Below are 14,563 nucleotides of genomic sequence, written 5' to 3'. Positions count from 1 at the left end.
CAATATCAGCCACTATGGATATATGTCTAAGAGCCAAGAGGGGGGAACTATATACTACTGCTCTCTGATAGCGAAGACCCTGAAACTGGCCGGCAGTTCTTAGACACCAATACCCTCCCCCTTGTTCAGATTCCCGACCGACCGGTTTAACCTATAGATGATGACGAAAGGTCAGAAGGTTGACTGTACGGACTTATAGCCAGCCACATGCGAGTCCAATGAGTTTGCCAAGTGGCCATCGCGCCTTGTTCAAACTGCATATACTGACTTGTTTTCGTCGACTATACGCACTTTTTCTGCCGTAATCATTTGTGATACGCTGAGACTAACAATGAGTTTTGTAGTAAAATGTTCATTGGCGGCCTTAACTGGGAAACCACTGACCGTAAGGAATCCCCTTGCATCTTTTCATCCGAATCCAGTCACTAATTTTCTACTTTTAGAAAGCCTTCGGGACTACTTCTCCCAATTTGGTGAAGTGACAGAATGCACCGTTATGAGAGATGGCGCCACAGGCCGATCGCGTGGATTTGGATTTCTTACGTTCAAAGACCCTAAGACAGTGAATATTGTTATGGTCAAGGAACACTTCCTAGACGGCAAAATAGTAAGTTTATGCAAAGCTTCATATGATCACTTCAGGTGGCTAAGAACTAACGCGGTGCTTAGATTGATCCCAAACGAGCTATTCCTCGCGACGAACAAGAAAAAACCAGCAAGATATTCGTTGGAGGTGTCAGCCAGGACACCACTGAGCCCGAATTCAAGGACTACTTCGCTCAGTTCGGCCGAGTCGTCGATGCTACCCTTATGATGGACAAGGACACGGGGCGGCCCAGAGGCTTCGGGTTTGTTACTTTCGAAAGCGAAGTCGGCGTTGAAGCATGTCTCAGCACTCACCTAGAAATCCACGGCAAGCCCATCGAGGTGAAGAAAGCCCAGCCACGAGGCAACATGCGTGAAGAAGAAGAAGCTTCGAGGCGAGGCAAGTTTAGAAAGGGCGGCGGAGCAGAGGAACAGCCCAGCCCTCAGGCTCAGATGACCAGCCAGATGGGCCAAGGGGGAATGACGCCGCAAGTCATGGCGCAGTACATGCAGCGGATGCAACAGTACATGACTATGATGCAGCAGCAGATGGTCATGAATAGAGGTATGGGAATGGGAGCTATGAACCCCGCCATGATGCAAATGATGCAGATGCAACAGATGCAACAACTTCAGCAGCAGATGACCCAAGGTGGAGGTCAGAATTCCTCAACTAACCCGATGACGGCAATGGCCAACATGAATCCGGCTCTCATGCAACAGATGCAACAGCAATTGCAGAGTCAAATGATGGGCAACGGAGCTTCTGGCCAAGGTCAGGGCCAAGGCGATGGAGGCCAACAAAATTTCAATGAGTTCAATCAACAGCAAATGTTCAACCCACGCGGTGGTGGAAGCCGACGTGGTGGCCGTGGAGCATATAACCAGAACTATGGTAACGTGGGCGGCGGAGATCCAACCTCCTGGGAAGGCATGTACGATGATGTTCCGCAGCCCAACTTTAACCAAGGGGGCCGAGGAGGATTCCATCGGAATAGAGGTGCCCATCAGTCAAGTCCCGGACCGGTCGATCCCACCCATGCACCCCCGGCCAACGCACCTACGGGCCCGAAGAATGCAGGCAAGCCTGGTGCAAATTATCGGGGTGGAGGACGAGGTGGTAGTCGGGGCTTTCACCCTTACGGCCGCTAGATCCGTCGTCCTTAAAAGGGTTACTATTTCCCATACATCTCTCTCCGCGTAGCTGTTCTTATTATGAACGAGGAAATTGCGCTGGCATAAGCTTTCACGAGCTCATGAGTCGATGAGGCCCCCATGAGGCAATATGCACATCGAACACGATTATCATCGCTCTCACCAAATACCATAATTAACTATTTCTTCTCGCCACCTCCGACGTTTGCAAGTGACACCGCTCTACTACAACGGTCATTTGTTTGTACCCATACTTTACCTTTCGCATGATATGATGCAGTTTCGCAGACGTGGACACCCATTGAGGATATAACCTGGCCCTCTTGGCTTTTACGGTGAGAGAAGAGATAGAGGCTTCTCTCTGTGCAGATACGAATTGGCATTGCAGGGGTCCGGTTCACTGGCTAGGCTGACTTTTGCGACTTTCACTCGGACAGTTCCATCGTTACACGGATGGGCGGTCGAACCCGGTTGTATCTAAAAAGGGGTTCTTTGCTATAGCCCGTAATAAATGCGATGTCTATTGCACGCGCGGTTATCTTGGTGTTTGAGAATGTGAATTGTGAGATTTAATGCTTGATTGTAAGCTTGGTACAGTATGTGATGTGGACTTCCTAGGGGTATTGTCGTTAAAGTAACCATATAACCCAGGGTCGTAGACTTATTGTACTAAAAGTTAGATGTAAATATGTTGAACTCCTATATATTCACGCTATTGGTAGTGCAGATTATTAATGATGTCTATTAACTAGGTACCGTCGAGTTTTAAAGAAACCCACCTCCATAATACTCTACATAACAACTACATGAGGTCGCTATTCCCTCCCCACTAGTCTCTATAAAGCCGCGTGAACCCTTCCGCAGGCGGTTGCAGCCAATTCCGCTCATCATACTTAGCCCCCTCACCCTCAATAACATGGAACGTATATATAATCCGCCCTTTCTGACTCAAATTCCTCTCACTCTTATGCAGCAAATTGCCATGAATCAGCACCAAATCCCCCGCCTTCACCTCCCCCATCACATACTCCCCATCCTCGCCCTTCCCCTCCCTCTCCCCGTACTCCTCTCCAACAGGGAACCTCGGCCCCTCATTATCTATAAACTCGGTTCCCCCGGCTTTCGCGCGCGCAAACCGCTGTCGCACGGGTGCCCAGCGATGGCTTCCTGGCAGAAAACTCAGACACCCGTTCTCGGCCGTCGCGTCCTCGAGCGCATACCAGAACCCTACTGCGGACGGCGGGTCCGTGTACAAAAACGTCGAGTCCTGGTGCGCCGGCACCGCGCCCCCGATCTCCGGCTGCTTGCAGATGACCATGCTCTGCAGACACCGGGGGTCTCTGAACCCCAGCGCCCGCGCCACCGCCGCGGGATGGCTTTCTTTACGGCCGGCGAGTACACTGCCTCCGCTCGACGCTGCTCCCAGTAAATCCGGGTTCAACTCTGGGGAGAGGAGAGAAGCGAAGGGTGGGGAGAGCGAGTGCAGGAAGTGCCCGATTTTGTTGATGGCGAGGCTTTTGGGCTTCGTGAGAGAGCCCGAGGCGTCGAAGGCGTCTTCTTCGAAGAAGAACCGGATTTTGTCCCCGGATGTTAGGAAGTAGGAGTCCCCTACGTGCGCGGACTTCTCGCCCGTGCTGAAGCGCGTCATGGGGTGTTCGGAGAGCGAGAAGTTGTCTAGTAGGCTATGGGTTTCGTGCAGCAGGGCTTGGACTGTGGTTGGGGGGAGGGCGTGGGGGATTATGAGGTACCCGTCTCGCCAGAAGGAGGCGAGTTGGGAGGTGGTTAGGCCCCCTGTTGGGGTGGGTGGTGAAGTGCTCATGGTTTGGGTTGTGGATTGTGGGTGGTGGGTTTCTACGGACTACCGATGATGGTTTTCGGTGGTTACATTGATTGAGTAATACAAGTGACGCAAACGGTGATCGGTTGGATGAACTGATATCGGGGTGCGATAGTGGGGTCACGGAGCTTAGGTCGGGACTCTTGTCGATAAGGACGCCGAGATGAGGGGTTGTGATAGACAGTATGGGACACGGTGGAAGCTACAGTTTAAAAGCCGCATACAGACAGTGTCGATACTTCCTACCTAACATCCATGCCCGGCAACTCTAACCGATTCACATTTGGTAGGTACAGATTTGGACATTGTGCATCGGGACAACTTTCTTATTTATTCTTAACAAACAACTCTCTCCTTTATTTGCAACCTTTACAAGTTAGTTAAGCGTGCTTTACCATGAGTTCAGAACAAGAAGTCCTATCTGGACCACCAGCCCCGGAGCTTTTGGACGACCGAATTTGGGTTGATGGATGTTGGGATTTCTTCCATCATGGCCATGCCGGTGCGATGCTGCAGGCCCGCCAACTCGGCACGGAGCTATATGTCGGTGTGCACTCCGACGAGGCCATCTTGGAAAATAAAGGCCCGACAGTCATGAATCTGCGGGAACGGTACGGATAGCTCTTCCCAGATCGTATTCTGAGGAGCGTTCTGCTGATCCTGGGTTTTATATAAAAAAGACTATCCGCGGTGGACGCTTGTCGCTGGGTAACTCGATCCGTCGCACACGCACCATATGTCACGCAGTTGGATTTCATAAGTCACTTCGGCTGCAAATATGTGGTGCATGGAGACGATATTACCTCAGATAGCAGCGGCGAGGATTGCTATCGTTTTGTGAAAGCAGCAGGTCGTTTTAAGGTTGTGAAACGTACACCGAGTATATCGACGACTGATCTCGTCGGTCGCATGTTGCTATGCACCAGAACGCACTTCATCAAATCGCTAGAAAAAATGCTCTTGGGCGAAGAGGGTAGTGGTACCGAAGCTGAGAGAAAAGCGGAGGGAGATGCTATGCTAAAGCGTATTAATCAGTACGCGACTGACGAAAGTGGCAAAAACCCTGGCGCGGATGTGTTCTTCTGGTCAGCCTCCAAGGTCTCCAAGACAGATGCCACAGAAGAGAAAGGCTCGTTCCGCCCACTGCTTAAGGGACAGGGTCCGAAACCTGGCCAGAGAGTTGTTTACGTCGATGGAGGCTTCGATTTGTTTTCTAGTGGACACATCGAATTCCTCCGTCAAGTTTTCCTCAAAGAGGAGGAGTTGGCGAGGAAGGAAGGCTGGTATGACCAACAGGCTGTTAATGAGCGCCGCGGTAAGGGTGCCGATTATGGTCCAGTTTTCGTGGTTGCCGGAGTGCACGATGATGAGGTTATCAACTCTTGGAAAGGAGTTAACTATCCCATCATGAATATTTATGAGCGTGGTCTCTGCGTGCTTCAGTGTCGTGTTCGTAATCTTGTTTTCCTTGTTGTATTTTCTGATGAGACGTCGCTGACTGTATTAATAGTATGTCAATGCTGTAATATTCGGCGCCCCCTTCTCGCCGACGAAATCGTATCTCACGAGTTCTCCATGGGGTACCCCTGATACCGTATACCACGGTCCTACATCGTTCATGCCGCTTTCGTACGACCCATACGAGGCACCGAAGGAGTTGGGCATCTTCCAGGAGATTCCCAGTCATGAATTCCAGGATGTCAATGCCGGTACTATCGTGCAACGTATCATGAAAAGCAGGGATCTTTATGAAGAGAGACAGAGGAAGAAGGGTGTGAAAGCCGTCGGAGAGGCTGCACACAGACAACGAGAGATCCTAGAGGAGGAGCAACGTCGCAAAGAGGAGAAGATAGCAGCTGAAGCGTAAGTATATACCTACATGGCGAGTTCTCAATTGGGTTTCATTCTATACGGGAAATAGAGGAGAAATAAGCAAAAATAACGAAGCCTATTGGCTTGTAGTGATAGTGGTAGTTAAGAGCTCACGGCTTGAATAGAGTTATCTAACAACTTCAGTCTTTAACCTCATTTCTTAGGTTGCGACTCAATCGGAATTTCCGATCCGAAATCCATCACATTTATTTCTTTTAATTCATTTACCAATAGAATACAACCAAATATATTATCATTATAGGTTGACTATTTCAGCCCATGGTCGTACCAACATTCAGCTTCTTGAGCAAGTGTCATATGTCTACCCAAGCAAACGTAAGAACGGTTCGTCATAAGTCACATTGTTATGAGCTATAGTAGCAAGCTGAATATAGCTGACGGAACGAATGAACTCATGGTTATATGCCGTTTCCCGCCCTACTAAACGCTTGATAGGTTAGGCTACGCTTACGTGAGGTTGCAGAAAGCAAATTCTTGAGTGAGACGGGCAGAACGGGTACGGATATATGCGGGTAAGCAATGCATATCATAGCGAATAGGCAGACAGGTAACTGCTTCTCGTTAGAATATCAAGCGCTGTATCTAAGAATATGCTGATGTATCTGGTAGGTACCGATGACTCAATATTTGCGTCGACGAATCATAGCTTCGGTTCCGCATGTGAGCAACATTGATCTGAAATGTCACATCCCGAGTATTCCAGGAACGAATCCATCAAGCCTTGAGACTACTTTGAGACTACCTTGTAGGTAAGATAGTAAGCTATCGTGAAGGAGGATAAGCGGTGTAATTTTTATTTGAAATCAATGTTTCAAAAATAAGAAGTTGGCTTAGGTACGTAAAGGAAGAAAACATCTAGAAGCCATTTGAGGGTTAGAAGCGAAGTAAGAATAAGCCCTGGAGCCCTTGTCATCTTTATTCTGTCAGTTTGGAGCTCGGGCCAACAGAGTCTTTCCAGAAGAAGGAAGGAGCGTGGGCGATCCCGATCTAAGTGACGTGAGAAACAACCTTGGAAACCCCCTTCTGCCTGAAGACTATTAACAGGTTTCACAAAGACAGACTCATTGTTTGCGCTACACGACTTGACGGCAGCTACACGTCAAGTACACACTTAGAGTATGCGACAAGAGCTTCAAGGTTATCATTATTTTGACCAATTTTTGATAATAGTTTCGATTTAATTGTGTAGGGCTTTGTTTCACCTGATACTCCCTAGGGTGTGTTTATTTAATTTCCCATGCGTAACTAAATTGGGTTGCATCATATCGACGGCATAAGCAACGGCTGCTAATCATTATATTTGATACATTAGGTACGTAGGTCGGTACATCGAGCATAAGTTCCCACACACTCAGCTACGCTGGAAAGCTGCAGATAACAGGTACCTACGTTGTGACACGGATACCCTAAGGGCCCGTGCTCCCTTCTGGAAGCTGCGAAGAATGCAAAGAAGCTTTAAGGAAAAAGGAGCTGGGGCCAAATAAAGGCCTCTACTGAGCTTTAACTGGGGAATGGCGTCCTTGATCTGCCCCACTCCCCCCAAAGTCTCAAGGGCTAAGAGGTTAAGCGCAATTCAATGATCTTCTTTCCAGTCCCAAACCCAAGAACTCATCCCCCCCTCAAATCGTCACTCTTTTGCCACGGACAACCCGAAACTCCAATACGAAGATACTGAAATCTATCATATTATCCTTCTATTCTATTAGATCTGTTCAAAGAATCACTACACCTATCCGTTACATACTAGAAATAGTTACGCTCAGGAGTAAAGAGATTGATCGTCTTTGCTTCTACCCCTCCTCATTCCTGACTCCATCTCCATTTCCATCAGGAGTATCCAGTTTCCAGTATCCATCTTAACTTTCTGCTTTGATAAGGGTGGACTGTGCTCAAGTATCGTCGTCCGTCTCGATTGTTAAGAATTAGTTACGAGTAGGGGTGGTTGTGTCAATTGTATCCTTGAATAGTAAGTGGATTTGTCCCTACCTTGAGCTTTATCGCAATCCCGTATAGGCCCTCTTCCATCTCCGCCTCATTTAAGTCGCCCCAGTTCATTCAGCTGCCGTTTTCCTATTGTTTTACGTGTATACCTACCTTTTTGAGTCCATTCTAGTTCTGACTCTGTTGTTAATCATTGGAATAACTGCTTGCTTACGCAGCGCTTGCCATCTTTCGCATTTACATTCTCTTTACAATTTAGAGCATAGCCTCGTCTTGTGTTGCACATACCACGTCCACCTTCGTTTAGCGCCTTGTCATTTCTCAATTTCTTCATCATTCATTAAAAGCAGGCCATCTGCTGATCCTAGCTGGATCCACGAAAAGCCTGAGCTTCTAGAATCTAGATTAATGGTCGGCAAGAAACGCGAATCCTGCGTGCACATCCCCTGAGATCACTCCCAGGTAATAATACCACTAAACTCTCGCTTCCTTCGTTACATTCCGAAATCTTCCATCTAGCATACATCATCCTATCATTTACTCAACTGCATCCTTCTGCTGAGGCATTAAGACGTTCGTTGGTTGCCTTAGTTCTGCCTCTTTGCCTTATGCGACATGTCTCTGCCTGCTGCTTACCAGAAAGAAATAGAATCCCTCGTGGACCAGGTTCGACTCAAGAATCCGATCGATATTCTACAATTCTGTTCCGACTACTTCCTCCAACGTCTCGCAGACGAACGCGCTGCCCACTTTACGCGAAAGACTTCATTGGCTCGTAATATTGGTGTTATGTCGGGAACAGCGTTCACGAGCCCTTTTGGGGTGAACTCAAACCCTTTCGGTGGTGACGGAACAAAAGTTGAGGCTAGCAGTGGACCTCCTGGAGGTCTCCTGAACGTTGTAGAGGAAGATGAGAATGATACGATTACTTCCCCTACGACTCCATCGTTCGGAGTCCATAATACGTCAGGCGGGCCTTTTCGTGGTCCGTTTGGAGGCGATGGGTTAGTAGATGGGCCTCCGTCCTCTATGCGAACACCACCAAACCCCGACAGCTATCCAGCCCAGTACAACTTTGGTCGCCGCACCTCAGTCTCCGCCGAATCGCTGAAGCCTGTGGCAGACGTGAATGACAACTGGACTCCCCCATCATACCCAAAAACACCAGAGCAGCTACAGAGGCTGAGGAAGGCTATCGAAAACAACTTCTTGTTCAGTCATCTCGACGATGAGCAAAACGCCCAGATTCTAGGCGCTTTACAAGAGAAGCCTATCCCAGCTAAAGATATCAAAGTATGATTAATCTCTTCCCGTATGCTTGTTAAATGCTAACGTTCATATAGGTTATCATCCAAGGCGACGCGGGTGACTACTTCTACATTGTCGAGAAGGGATCTTTCGATGTGTACGTCAATCCCGCCGGCGCATTGCAACCAGGCGCGGATGGGATGGGAAGCAAAGTTAGCAATATCCAAGCCGGAGGTTCTTTTGGTGAGCTGGCCTTGATGTACAACGCACCAAGAGCTGCTACCGTAATTTCTTCCGACGCTGGTTGTACTCTATGGGCACTTGATCGCGTCACATTCCGTCGCATTCTCATGGAGTCTACTTTCGCACGTAGGCGATTATATGAGAGCTTCCTAGAGGAGGTGCCGCTCCTCTCTTCTCTTACGCCTTACGAGAGATCGAAGATTGCCGACGCGCTGGAGACCAAGAAGTTCCCGAAAGGCTACACAATTATCAGGCAGGGTGATATTGGGAAATCGTTCTTCCTGTTAGAAGATGGCGAGTGTGATGCATACAAAGATGGCGGGTCACAGTCCGTTAAGCATTATAAGAAGGGCGACTTCTTCGGTGAGCTTGCGCTCCTAGACGACAAGCCCCGAGCGGCGGACGTTGTCAGTACAACCGAGGTGAAGGTTGCGACGCTAGGAAAGAACGCATTCCAGAGGCTACTCGGACCTGTGGAGAGTATCATGAGAAGAACCAGATATGTGGGTGTCAAGTCGGGGGTTGAAGATGTCGATCCCCTACACGCGTAATCCTAATTGATTGCCTATTTTGGAGTGCTCAGAAGTGAAGATTAGATACATGATACTCTAGGACAGGAAGTAGTCTAGACGGATGGCAGCATTCTTTTCGGAGGAGGCGTTCTCGGAATTACCCTCGTTTTCCTTGTTAAATAGGTTTTATGATATTCATTGATACCGTATTAGAAGCATTGTTATTAATGCCGGAATCGCCTTGTAATAGATACTTGACTCTCTTGTACCCATTTGCAATGCCTTCGTATGTTGCTTTCTTTTGCCTTCTCTTGCTTTTAATGCCCTTAAAGTATCATCGTACGGTTCAACCACCCAGCACCATCCCATAACCGCCTACTCCCCCAATTACACAGCGTAACCTCACATAAACGACCTCACCCCCCACCCCTCTGCCTCTCCAAAACCTGCTGTCTCAACCCCTCCGTCGCGACCTCCGTCTCCAACACCCGACTCACCCCCCTCTTCCACGTCTCGTCCAGCCCCTTCAGCTCCCCGCCCACCTCGTCCTGCACCCGCCGGCGCTGGATATTCACCACGTCGATCTCCCGCTTCGTCTCCGCTAGCTCCCGCTCTAGCGCTTGCACTTCGGCTTCCAGTTGCCAGTTCCCGACTAGCCATTGGTTCTTGCCGTAGGTGTCGAGGAGGTGCAGGTGCGTTTGCCGGCTGGAGAGGTAGGTCGAGGATGTGTAGGCGCGGGAGAGGCTGGTTTGGAGGGATGATAGGGTGGTGTTGGAGGGGGAGTTGGGGTTTGGGGAGGAGGGGGGCGAGGAGGCTTCGTACCGGGTTAGGTCGATGCCTGTTAGCGGCTCTTTGGCGGAGATGCGGTTCAGTTCGCTGGTTATTAGGGGGGTGAAGGTTGGGGTGTAGACTGGAGGGAGGGTTGCTGGTGTGGAGGAAGATTCCGGAGGGGGTGATGATGAAGAGGCTTCGGCTGCGATGAGGGATTCGGCTGCGGCGCGCTCGGCGGCGGTGGGTTCTGCGTCGACGTCTTGGGGTTGTTTGTTAGTTGGTTGTTTGGGGTGATGGTGAAGGTGAGGAAGTCGGATGGGAATGAGAGGGAGGCTTACATGGCAGCGATTCGTGGACGGTTGTGCGTATGGACGACGACATGTTGGCTCTCTTGTTGGCTTCTTTGTCTTTTGATGGGTGTCTTGGGATCGAGTTAATTGTCGCCAATTAAATAGGTTTAATTGGAAATGTATTCGAAGATGATAGCTTCGCGACGGGAATTTCGATATCGTTATCGTTATCGATGAAACGTAAGCGGAACAGCTGGTGACAGCTGCTGCTGACTCATAACAGTGGAGCTAGTCGGGAACCGGCAGTTCGCAGCGGAGTCCGCATTTTGTTTGAGTGGAGTGACACAGCAGGGGTCTGCCGAAGCTTCCAATGACGTACTTGTTTCGTATGTAACCTAGCAGGATGCGTTGTACCTGCGCGATAAGTGAAAGAAGGCATCATCTATTCTATTTGGGTTCCTTAGTGGATCCGACATATCTAACGAACCCTTAGAAACCTTAGAATCTTCGATATTCATCATTGCAATTTGTTCGGCGAGGGTCTTCGGCCGAGTGACCGCGACAACGTATTTACCCAGCTTTGAATTGCTGCATGTTCGTGAACCCCTGGAATGGACCTGACGCACTGTTTCGTTTTATACAATCGCCGCGACAGATCCTTAGTCGCTGCGTTGAATGACTCGCTTGTCAGCCTCTAGGTGGCTCATATCCACCAATATAATAGGAACATTGGGTCCTATCTACTAGGCCTAGTGTACAGAGGAGATACAGTTGGTCAAGATGAGGTGGGCCAAGCGAAGTAAGAAAGCCGGGGATTCCTCGCCGTTCCCAGAAACGCGACAGGATCCTACTGTTAGGGCTCGACATCCTATCCTTTCCAACTTTAATATTATCGTACTATTTGTTACAATATTTGGGTTACTAGCGACTTTTGTCCCGGTTGGTTCGATAACTCGTGGATGGACGGCGAAGTTATGGACAGGTATTCACGTTGGACAAGACCCGGTGACAGAGGCACATAACAGTGATGAATATGTTATCGGAGTGGGCAAGGCTGATATTACTGGCCCTTGTATTGAGATCAACTTGATGGGATATGCAGACCCTCACCAGATCGGAACTGGTTTACGTCAACGTCTCTATTCTAGAGCTTTTATCGTAGCTGATCCCGCCAACCCATCCGATACCTTCGTCTATCTTGTTTTAGATACCCAGTCTGGTGATACGGCAGTTCGATATGGCATCCTCTCAGGCCTACATGACCTTGGGCCTGAATACGAGAACTACGGCCACCACAACTTAGCTGTGACCGGAACTCATTCTCACTCAGGCCCCGGGGCATGGCTCAACTACCTCTTACCTCAGATCACAAGCAAGGGTTTTGATCGACAGAGTTATAGAGCTATAGTTGACGGCGCCATCCTATCCATTCGCCGTGCTCATGAAAATCTTGCACCGGGACGTCTTAGTGTTGGATCTACCAAAGTCTTTGGAGCCAACATCAACCGCAGTCTTTTCGCGTACCTCGCAAACCCGGAAGATGAACGTGCAAGATATAATGTCAGTTCTGAAGATGATGGATCTGTGGACAAAGACTTGACCCTATTGAAATTCCAGCGGATATCTGATGGCAAAAATATTGGTGTTCTGACCTGGTTTCCTACCCATGGCACTTCTGTGCTTGGAAATAACACATTGATATCTGGTGATAACAAAGGCGTAGCGGCATATTTGTTTGAGAAGAGTGTTATTAATGATGAGACTGCAGCTAAGGGATTTGTTGCCGGCTTCTCTCAGGCGAACGTCGGTGATACTAGTCCTAATGTCCTTGGGGCATGGTGTGAGGATGGTACAGGGCAAATGTGCAGTTTTGAGAATAGTACTTGCAGCGATGGCAGGTCTCAGAAATGTCACGCTCGAGGTCCTTTCTTCAGAGAGAACGATGAAGGCACCTCGTCTTGTTTCGAGATTGGGAAACGTCAGTTTGAGCCTGCTCGGAAACTATATGATCAACTCAACTCGGCATCAAATCCAGTCCACGGAGGCTGGGTTAAAGCTTTCCACACCTTTCACAATATGTCAAACCACCAGTTTCAATTGCCCAACGGAACAGAGGTCATGACTTGCCCTGCTGCATTAGGCTACTCCTTTGCAGCCGGTACCTCTGACGGACCAGGCGCTTTCGACTTCACGCAGCATAGTAGCAATCCTTCGAATACCTCACCGATATGGCGTGTGGTCGGCGGCATGCTCAAGGCGCCATCAAAGGAGCAGATTGCCTGCCACGCTCCCAAACCAATCTTACTCGATGTCGGCGAAGTGTACAGTCCGTATCAATGGACTCCTAACGTGGTTGACGTACAAGTCTTCCGTGTTGGACAGTTGGTGATTATTGTTAGTCCGGGTGAGGCCACAACCATGGCTGGACGGCGTTGGAGGAATGCCGTCAGCGATCGGATCCTGTCGTCCTTCGCAGACGAGACTCAATCAACACCACCCGTAGTTGTTCTGGGTGGTCCTGCAAACAGCTATACGCATTATATCAGCACGGAAGAAGAGTACGGGTAAGTGATTATATTCTTTATTATTTTATTTTTTATCGTTCTGAGGTTTCAATGCCTGCATATCACGAACATCACTCCCCAATTTTGACTATCATATGACGCTCCCGTACAGTATGTCTCACACTGAGGGAAATTAGGATTCAACGATACGAAGGTGCGAGCACACTCTACGGGCCGCATACCTTAGCAGCATACATCAACGTTACCTTATCCTGGATTCCTTACCTTAGTTCATCGGCTAGCAGCCGACCACCAATGGGACCGGAGCCACCCGATAATAGCAATCGAAGTCTTAGCTTCATCCCTCAAGTCATCCACGATTCGCCTCCACTCTTTAAGAAGTTTGGACAGGTCAAGCAGGATGTAGAAGAGACATACCAAAAGGGCAGGTCGGTAACAGCGACATTCGTCGGCGCCAATCCAAGGAATAATCTCAGACTCGAGCGGAGCTATGCCGTAGTCGAAAAACTCACCAAGGCTGCCGGATCGCCGGATGAAACGCTAGACGCATGGAACGTAGTCCGCGACGACCGCGATTGGCACCTGGTATTCCGCTGGCGCCGCACTAGCGAGCTCCTCGGAACCAGCGAGGTGGAAGTAACATGGGAGACGACGGACCCGTGGGCGGAGCCGGGGCGGTATCGGATCCGGTATTTTGGAGACGCCAAGAACTTGGCGGGGAAGATCACGGAGTTCGAGGGTGTCAGCGGCGAATTTGAGCTGGTTCGATGATCGATCCGATTTAAAGCAACTGCCGAGCTCCAATCAAGTGCCCTGCAAACGGCAGCTAACCCAGCTCTCCGGGATTGCGTTTACCTAATTTTAGGGGCATGGGTGTCATGCATACTGTACATACATACAGCGTATGGGTATGTATGTATGTGCCGGCACCTAAATGTGACGGCACCGCTGCCGCTGCAGGCATGTTTGTTTAGGTTGGCTTGACACGAGGTATGGAAAGTTCGAGCACGCGGACACGGACTCGGACATGGACACGGGAATGCTGCATAAAATGTAAAATGTTAAAATAAAATATTAGGTATGTATGGGAAGAGCAAAAGCGAAAATAGAATGTGATATTGGCTTTTGGGACGGCTGGGTTAAGCGGGCTTGGTGTTTCTCGTTTCTTGTTTTTTTGCTGTAATGTTTTGTAATTAGGTACCTACGATAGCGGTGGAAATTGTTTGAAATTCTGATTCTGTGGTATGGTACTCTTCCTTACTAATTAGAAATCGGTCTTGGTAGGTGTTTCAATTCATGCGCGTTTGGACCCTTTGACTTGAGGAGATTAGCGATTGTGAGGCTATACCGTTATCATAGAGACATGAGATGATTCATCGCATGTTGTTCGAGGGGTCTAGATGGTCTGGGCTGCTGGGCTGGGTTGACCTTGAAAGGTCACGAACTTGGCGGCGAGGTGAGGTGGGGAGTGGGATTGTCACCGGGTATGTATGTACCTACATACAGTGCCTGGGGTTCTAGACCGGGTCTCGTCCATGATCACATAGGTACATGCATCCATTC

General features: G+C 49.2%; 6 protein-coding genes across 6 annotated transcripts; 4 read left to right on the top strand and 2 right to left on the bottom strand.

Moving 5' to 3' along the window:
- The first annotated feature begins 153 nt into the window (after positions 1–153).
- GGS22DRAFT_160883 (RNA-binding domain-containing protein) lies at positions 154–2,316 on the top strand. Its single transcript, XM_047961001.1, has 3 exons — positions 154–385; positions 444–607; positions 670–2,316. Exons 1-3 carry the CDS (start codon positions 349–351, stop codon positions 1,735–1,737), a joined length of 1,269 nt encoding a protein of 422 aa, XP_047819261.1. The 5' UTR covers positions 154–348; the 3' UTR covers positions 1,738–2,316.
- GGS22DRAFT_129053 (phytanoyl-CoA dioxygenase) lies at positions 2,314–3,766 on the bottom strand. The gene has a single exon (XM_047958416.1). It carries the CDS (start codon positions 3,557–3,559, stop codon positions 2,570–2,572), a length of 990 nt encoding a protein of 329 aa, XP_047819260.1. The 5' UTR covers positions 3,560–3,766; the 3' UTR covers positions 2,314–2,569.
- A 207-nt stretch (positions 3,767–3,973) lies between these two features.
- GGS22DRAFT_179333 (uncharacterized protein) lies at positions 3,974–5,444 on the top strand (the record flags this gene model as incomplete). Its single annotated transcript, XM_047963672.1, has 3 exons — positions 3,974–4,188; positions 4,258–5,026; positions 5,088–5,444. The coding sequence occupies 3 exons, from the start codon at positions 3,974–3,976 to the stop codon at positions 5,442–5,444; spliced, it is 1,341 nt and encodes a 446-aa protein (XP_047819259.1).
- A 2,582-nt stretch (positions 5,445–8,026) lies between these two features.
- Positions 8,027–9,453, top strand: GGS22DRAFT_179332 (camp-dependent protein kinase regulatory subunit; the record flags this gene model as incomplete). Its single annotated transcript, XM_047963671.1, has 2 exons — positions 8,027–8,704; positions 8,755–9,453. 2 exons carry the CDS (start codon positions 8,027–8,029, stop codon positions 9,451–9,453), a joined length of 1,377 nt encoding a protein of 458 aa, XP_047819258.1.
- A 153-nt stretch (positions 9,454–9,606) lies between these two features.
- GGS22DRAFT_129046 (Pre-mRNA-splicing factor SPF27) lies at positions 9,607–10,649 on the bottom strand. Its single transcript, XM_047958415.1, has 3 exons — positions 10,524–10,649; positions 9,888–10,444; positions 9,607–9,829 (listed from the first exon to the last, which is right to left on the bottom strand). Exons 1-3 carry the CDS (start codon positions 10,564–10,566, stop codon positions 9,761–9,763), a joined length of 669 nt encoding a protein of 222 aa, XP_047819257.1. The 5' UTR covers positions 10,567–10,649; the 3' UTR covers positions 9,607–9,760.
- A 606-nt stretch (positions 10,650–11,255) lies between these two features.
- GGS22DRAFT_187705 (Neutral/alkaline nonlysosomal ceramidase) lies at positions 11,256–13,771 on the top strand (the record flags this gene model as incomplete). Its single annotated transcript, XM_047964627.1, has 2 exons — positions 11,256–13,039; positions 13,177–13,771. 2 exons carry the CDS (start codon positions 11,256–11,258, stop codon positions 13,769–13,771), a joined length of 2,379 nt encoding a protein of 792 aa, XP_047819256.1.
- Between the last annotated feature and the right edge of the window lie 792 nt (positions 13,772–14,563).

Source organism: Annulohypoxylon maeteangense (assembly GCF_022496945.1).
Source record: "Annulohypoxylon maeteangense strain CBS 123835 unplaced genomic scaffold GGS22scaffold_7, whole genome shotgun sequence".
Taxonomy (NCBI): domain Eukaryota; kingdom Fungi; phylum Ascomycota; class Sordariomycetes; order Xylariales; family Hypoxylaceae; genus Annulohypoxylon; species Annulohypoxylon maeteangense.
This window is presented reverse-complemented; position numbering and strand designations above follow the sequence as displayed.

What these genes read in the sequence shown, in the direction of transcription:
- GGS22DRAFT_129053 (XM_047958416.1), bottom strand. Translation starts at nt 3,559, where the DNA reads ATGAGCACTTCACCACCCACCCCAACAGGGGGCCTAACCACCTCCCAA.
- GGS22DRAFT_160883 (XM_047961001.1), top strand. Translation starts at nt 349, where the DNA reads ATGTTCATTGGCGGCCTTAACTGGGAAACCACTGACC. An exon ending in TAACTGGGAAACCACTGACC is followed by an intron (nt 386 to 443) that starts GTAAGGAATCCC and finishes TTCTACTTTTAG; the next exon opens with AAAGCCTTCGGGACTACTTC. An exon ending in ACTTCCTAGACGGCAAAATA is followed by an intron (nt 608 to 669) that starts GTAAGTTTATGC and finishes CGCGGTGCTTAG; the next exon opens with ATTGATCCCAAACGAGCTAT.
- GGS22DRAFT_129046 (XM_047958415.1), bottom strand. Translation starts at nt 10,566, where the DNA reads ATGTCGTCGTCCATACGCACAACCGTCCACGAATCGCTGCCAT. An exon ending in CGTCCACGAATCGCTGCCAT is followed by an intron (nt 10,445 to 10,523) that starts GTAAGCCTCCCT and finishes AACAACCCCAAG; the next exon opens with ACGTCGACGCAGAACCCACC. An exon ending in GTCGGGTGTTGGAGACGGAG is followed by an intron (nt 9,830 to 9,887) that starts GTCGCGACGGAG and finishes GTGGGGGGTGAG; the next exon opens with GTCGTTTATGTGAGGTTACG.